The 7,165-nt window shown below is 36.9% G+C and overlaps 1 protein-coding gene across 1 annotated transcript; it reads left to right on the top strand.

Moving 5' to 3' along the window:
* Positions 1-354: 354 nt before the first annotated feature.
* On the top strand, positions 355-6,625 carry DGD1 (UDP-Glycosyltransferase superfamily protein). The gene is made up of 7 exons (XM_086571097.1): positions 355-1,035; positions 2,051-2,083; positions 2,662-2,749; positions 4,353-4,840; positions 4,932-5,198; positions 5,386-5,735; positions 5,860-6,625. Exons 1-7 carry the CDS (start codon positions 409-411, stop codon positions 6,386-6,388), a joined length of 2,382 nt encoding a protein of 793 aa, XP_086427223.1. The 5' UTR covers positions 355-408; the 3' UTR covers positions 6,389-6,625.
* Positions 6,626-7,165: the final 540 nt, after the last annotated feature.

Here is a 7,165-nt window from a genome sequence, read left to right as displayed (position 1 = left end):
ACTCCGTGAACCCAAAATAGTCCATGTTACGTTACCACCACAAGTACAAAACACACATATGGACAAGTCCAGCAATCCAGCATATTCTAATTTTCAAACCCAACGTTCTAGAATATCCTACAACTCTCGAACAAAGCAAATACACATATCCAATCACAACTAACCACCTCATCATCTCATCCACGTCATCGGCCGACTTCGCGCGCTAGAAATCCCTCGTGATAAACCAACAAATCAACACGTGGACGGTGAATTAGTCTTTAAAGAATCTTGTAAACCGAATCTTACTCGGACTAAAAGCCCAACCCTTCATTCCCCTTCTCTGTTTCTTACTTATATATATATATATATCTCTTCTTCACGTTCTGTCTTAAACTTTCTTCCCAACAACAACAAAAAAAAAGAAAAATGATAAATCTGGGTGCGGAATCCCGTTCATCTGAAACCAATACAGTAACAGCAGAAAAAGCGTTATCATTCATATCAAAAGGATGGAGAGAAGTAAAAGATTCAGCAGAATCAGATTTCCAATTAATGAAACAAAGAGCTAACTCATTTAAAAATCTCGCAAACTCATTCGACCGAGAATTAGAAAATTTCGTAAATTCCGTTCCCGCCATAAGATCATATTCCACGTCATCCTCATCAGAAATAGATTTCGTTAAAAAACTCCAACCGAAAATCTCCGAGTTTCGTAGAGTTTACTCATCACCTGATTTATTCAGTAAAAAGGTGTTAGAAAAATGGAGCCCGAAATCTAGAATAAGGATTGATTTATCGGCAATAAGGAATGCGTTTGGAGTGGAGGGTAGAGATGGAATAATTGAGTTTGGTGATTGGGAAAGAAAGAAACTTGGGTTGAAGGAATTTAGATGGGATTGGAAAACTGAAGAGGAGAATGATAGATATAAAGAGTGGGAGCCGATACGGGCTTTGAAAACGAGGTTAAGAGAGTTGGAAAGGAAAAGTAGTTCAGTGGAGATTTTCGGTGGGTTTAAGAATAGTGAGTTTGTTGAGAAAGTTAAATCCAGCTTGGTATGAATCTTTCACTCCAATGTTTTTATTCAGTTGTTGCTAATTTATTTGCTTGCATACAAGGATTTTAAGCTTGATTAGTGTAACTATTATTACTGTTTTATGTGAGTTTGGTTTGGTACATATTTTAAAATTGATTGACGCGAAATTGAAGTAGCTTGTGTGAAATGAAGTAATGAACATGTATAGGAAAACTGAAGAAGTAATTTAAAAGACAAACGATTTATGTCATTGGGGAAACCTTGCAGTTTGCAAGTATGTGCATAGGATGTATGATATCATCACGTATAGAAGAGTCAATTAGTGACTTAATAGTAAAATTATATTATTGCTAATGAAGAAGAAAGTTTAGAGAGAGAGGAGAGAGTACGACTTAATTAGTTTCGGCCTTCTCTCCCACTTCTTATATAGAAAAATAGTATGTTTACAATATTGGAAACTTCAAAAGAATCCGGGTAGGCGAAGTGTCCCACCTATATAATGACTGGCGTATAACTCTAACATTAATCACTATCGTTTTCCATATTGGTGTAAAGTCCACCATGATTAGGTTCAATGTTGATGTTGGAAATTATCGATGAAAGTTATTCTCTAAATGTTCATCCAAATTTATGAAAACATGAAAGCATGCCTTTATTTTTAGAATCTTCATGGTGAGAGTATTCTCTCACAAAACTCTTTTAACCTGGAATGTACTTTCTGTCTCCACTTCCTACGAGTTGTAAGCATTCTATGTCCAATCATTTGTTTTGTATTAGTTGTATACTTGTATATCTCTATTTGTCACATTCATCTGTCTATGGTAACATATGTCGATAATAACTTGAGAAATCAGCAGGGAACATTTTGTTCCTCTGCAGCTTGCTATTTTGGGAGTGACTTATTTTTTCCCCCTTTGTTTGTTTATGGACAATGCAAATGCTGTAAATGTTAGTACGTCTAGTATATATGTTTTTGTTTTTTTTGCAATATGTATATATCAATATTAAGTGTTTACTGTTACTTGTTTTTGCAGAAATCTATATACAAGGACCCACAAGATTCACAGGTTGGGCATTTTAAATTGCTATATATAAAGTTCTTCTACGTTGTTGCACATGTTTTTTGAATTTTTTTATGTTGCACATTAACAAATGACTCCAACATTATATGGTATCACTTCGGCATTTTGGTTTACTAAAGTTCCAATGCTAAAGCTTTTACATTTTCAAAGAGAAATAAAAGGTAAAAGTGAAAATCGATGTACTATAAGATTTTTTGAATCTTTAATGTGCAAATTAACTTGTAACAAGGCTAATACTACAAATGTAAATTTTCCAAAATAGTTGTTGTGTACTTTAAAACCTTCAGGCTGTAGTTTTTTGTTTCACAAGAGCACGGTAACTTTATTTTATTTGACTGTTCCCTTGTTCCTTATATTCAACGAAAAGTGGAAAAATAGGTACATGCCAAAAACAGAACCAAATGATATTAATATATATTTGCTTATTTTGTCTCATCTTGTGTCCTACGTGCGCAGCATACATTGAGTTTTGTTGTCAAGCATTTTAGTAACATGTGTTGTACCATTGTTTTAGAAGAATTATTGGACCACTTATGCTGAAGTAAGCTTACTCTTTGATGTAGGAAGTACCCCCACTTGATGTACCTGAACTATTGGCTTATTTGGTTAAACAGTCAGGGCCCTTCTTTGATCAAATCGGATTCAGACGAGGTAAAAGAAATGTCATTTTTTCTCAGATAGTGAGTTTGTTGGCTTGTTGACATAGTGCTGGTTATTAAGGCCTACTATTACATGAGAAGAGTTGTTTCTCCAATGTGTAGAACTCTTTTCATTTAATAGTCATCACTTTAACTATATCAAGTGACTGTTAGTATCATGGCAATTACTTTCTATTTTTATTTTGTTTATGTTTTATTTGTTTATTTATTTGCTCTTTGTTTGAAGCTGCTTTTTTAGCCTTTATATGATGTTTTGGTAGTTACTAAGCCATGCTTATTCAACTACAAGTGTAGATTTTACTATGGTCATTGTGATTCCGGTGATTAATTTCAAAACTTCCTTACTTAACATACAAGTTATCTTCCTCAATCATATTGGATTTGAGTCTTATCCCCAATGCTTAATTAACTCTTAAGATTAATTTTCCTGAGAACTTGGTGGGAAATAGGTATAAGTTAATTTAAAAGGATATTTATGAGATGTTTTATTTTCATATTTTTAATTAACTTGAAAATCAGTCAGTGCTAGTCTTCTATAGGTTATGATCTAGTTTGTATTGTTGAACCACATAATAGCAGTCAGTGGACTCAATGATGCTAAGTACGGGAATGCATGGATCCGTTCGTGAATGATGTGAAGTAGGGGCGTGCATGGATCAGTTCGGGTCCTAAATCTGACACCGAACCGACCATCTCGGTTTTGAAAAATACCAAACTGTACCCAAACTGAAAGACTAAGGAAACCTAACTGAAACCGATCCGATATAGTGGTTTGGATCTGTCAGTTATTCAATTTCACATAAAAGAAAAGAAAAAAAGATCTTATTTGAGAAAAAAAATGATTTTTTTTAACTGAATTAGAGAGAGAAGGGAGAGACATATTACACTCAATTGTATTCAACACTTAAACTGAAAAAACAAAAAAAAATGACAAAATTAACATCTTGGTGGTGAAATTAGTGAGAGGATATATAATTCACAACTTGGATCTTCTTCGCTTGAATCCTTAGTCTTTATCTTCATCTTTCATATAATCATCATTGTGTTGTATCCAACTGACCATGGTAGAGAAGAGAGGGTATGGAAGAGAGGAAAAAAAAGGAGATGAGAAGAGAGAGAATAGTGTTTTGAAAGTGGCGGCAGGTGAGAGAGGAGAGGAGAAAATGAATTGTAATTAAGATTGTTATGCTATATACTATGTGAAGATCAAGGGCTAAGATTTGATACTGAAATTGAATGGTTGAAAACCGGTTTAAGTATGTGAAACCGACAACTAAACCGTGGAGCTCGGTTCCCACAGTATCCAAACCGAACTAAACCGGCTCTATAAAAAACCCGACCGAAACCGCTAAATTGTGAAGTACGTAATGATGTTAAGAACTTGTTCAGCTTACAGTTGTTCTGGCCATTGTGAGAAAAATGCAGTGTCATGGTTCTTTTTTGTGAATTAGAGCTTTACTTTTATTAAGAAACGGAATTTCAATTGCAGGTCACAAAGAGTATGATTCTTCTGATGAGGGGTTTGGTTATAGAATAGTTAGTGTTTATCGTATCTCAGTGTCAATCGTTCTAATTATGTATGTTGATGGTTGCAGATATATGTGACAAGTTGGTGGAAACTTTCTGCAGTAAGCACAAGAACCAACTCCTATTGCGCTCCCTACAAGGAGAAGGAGAAGTATCCTTTCTTGAAAGTGAGAATGGTAATGATGAACTGGATTTAAGAATTGCCAGTGTCCTTCGTAGTACAGGACACAGCTATGAAGGTGGCCTTTGGACCGAACCTGCAAAGCATGACTCAGAAGTTAGGAAAAGGCATGTCGCAATAGTCACTACTGCCAGTCTTCCTTGGATGACTGGTACTGCTGTAAATCCATTGTTTCGTGCTGCATATCTGGCCAAATCAGCAAAGCAAAATGTAACGTTGTTAGTACCGTGGCTTTGTAAGTCCGACCAGGAGCTCGTATATCCGAACAGCCTCACATTCAGTTCGCCAGAGGAGCAAGAAGTTTATATACGCAATTGGCTGGAGGAAAGGCTTGACTTCAAGGCAGATTTTAAGATCTCCTTTTACCCGGGGAAGGTAGCTTTTTTTCTTACTATGATTTAGCAGTTTTTATTGTGAATACTACAAATTTGTTTTGTGCATAATATGTTTGTGATCTTGATATTAGTTCTCTAAAGAGCGGCGAAGTATTTTACCTGCTGGTGACACATCACAGTTTATATCTTCCAAGGAAGCCGACATTGCTATATTGGAAGAACCAGAGCATTTAAACTGGTACCATCATGGTAAGCGTTGGACTGATAAATTTAACCATGTCGTCGGTATTGTTCACACGAACTATTTAGAATATATCAAGAGGGAGAAGAATGGGGCTCTGCAAGCTTTCCTCGTGAAACACGTAAACAATTTGGTCACAAGAGCACATTGCCACAAGGTACTTCCTTTGATACTCTTAACTTGAGAATGTGTGCAATTTCTTACATACACTTTCTGATTGCATCCTAAAACTTTCTGCATATTGTTAGAAATGGATTCCTCCTTTTGGCTTATACAGTGCCTTCTCTAATTTGTAACTTCCAAAGTCTAGGTTTCAAACTCAACTGAAGTTGATCTTTCTGCAGGTACTTCGTCTTTCTGCAGCAACACAGGATCTACCAAGGTCAGTTGTGTGCAATGTCCATGGAGTGAATCCCAAGTTTTTACAAGTTGGGGAGAAAGTGGCACAAGAAAAGCAGCTTGGGCAGCAACCGTTTTCAAAGGGTGCATATTTCTTGGGAAAAATGGTCTGGGCAAAAGGTTATAGAGAATTGATTGATTTGTTAGCTAAGCACAAGAATGACCTTGAAGGTTTCAACTTGGATGTGTTTGGGAATGGAGAGGATGCACAGGAAGTCCAATCTTCTGCCAAGATGCTGGATTTGAGTCTGAACTTCTTAAAAGGAAGAGACCATGCAGATGATTTGATTCACGGGTATGAAGTATTGATATATTCTTTCGTGGTTTTCTTACTCCCGTCCAGCTTCTCCTTCATTCAAATTCTTGTCTTTAATTGAGTATGACTGACATGACTATTTGTTAACTCTGAATGTCTGCAGCTACAAAGTCTTCATAAACCCTAGTGTGAGTGATGTCCTCTGTACAGCAACAGCTGAAGCTCTTGCCATGGGAAAGTTTGTAGTCTGTGCAGACCACCCATCAAATGAGTTTTTCAGATCATTCCCCAACTGCTTGACATACAAGACATCAGAAGATTTTGTTGATAAAGTAAAAGCAGCACTTACTAATGAGCCACTGCCTCTTACATTGGAACAGAGATATAATCTCTCATGGGAGGCTGCTACTCAGAGATTTATGGAGTACTCTGACCTAGACAGGTTCTTGAATAACATCAAGGACAAAGCAGAAGCAAGGAATAATACGAATATTAGAAAATCAGCTTCACTGCCTAGCTTGACTGGAATGGTAGATGGGAGCTTAGCATTTGTACATTATTGTCTCACAGGCAATGAAATTTTGAGGTTGTCTACAGGAGCAATACCTGGGACATTAGATTACAGCAAGCAGCACTGTGAGGACTTGAACCTTCTGCCTCCTCAGGTGGAGAATCCTATCTATGGCTGGTAATTGAACCAGCTATTGTCTAATTGTTACCCTTACGTGTACATTAATTAGGTTTATTAGGAGTCAGTGTGTTAGTTAGGGTAATCTTTAAAATTTTGTAGGTGTGGTAGCTGTATCTTATTTTATCTTCTCCAACACCTCTTCGTATATAGTGTTCCGTCAATTTTGTTGATTTGTATTGCACGTGTACCACCTCAAGATCACATTAAGAGAAGTAAATAAGAAGGTAAGTTACATTTCCATCGTTCTTTTACCTCGAATGATTTCTTAGGAATAGCATGTGTGTCTGTGTGTGTTTTTTTGTGGGCCCGCTGTGAGTCAAATAGATTGAGGACCTAGGGTGTTAGGGAAAGTGTTCTATAACCAAAGAGATGGTTTACTCATCACTGTTTATAGTAGCTGTTGGCATGCTCAAGGAGGCTTGGCTAGTTGGCTTTCCTTGATAGAGAAATCCCCGCCCTCTTTTTTCAATTTCAATTGTTCGTGAAATAGTAAGAACCCAAAAATCAAAGGAAATCCACGAAATCATGCTGTAGTACGCCAATTAGATTTTTGGGATGAAGGAGGCAGTGCAAATCAATCACAAGTTCGATCTACAGGCTCGGATCAGAGTGAGAAAAGCATGTCGATCTCAAGTGATAACTCAGGATGGAAAGCAAATGAACAAGATGTCAGTGAGCCTCTCAAAGGGTTCGCGGTGGCTGTCGTCCTATCACAACCACCTAGAATTGCCGGGGAATTGGTTCCCCACAGCAATTCAACAACTAAAGGACCTTCACC

The sequence above is a fragment of the Coptis chinensis genome, chromosome 7, assembly GCF_015680905.1.
Source record: "Coptis chinensis isolate HL-2020 chromosome 7, ASM1568090v1, whole genome shotgun sequence".
Lineage (NCBI taxonomy): Eukaryota > Viridiplantae > Streptophyta > Magnoliopsida > Ranunculales > Ranunculaceae > Coptis > Coptis chinensis.
Note: the sequence above shows the minus strand (reverse complement) of the source record. Positions and strands in the feature narration are given on the sequence as shown.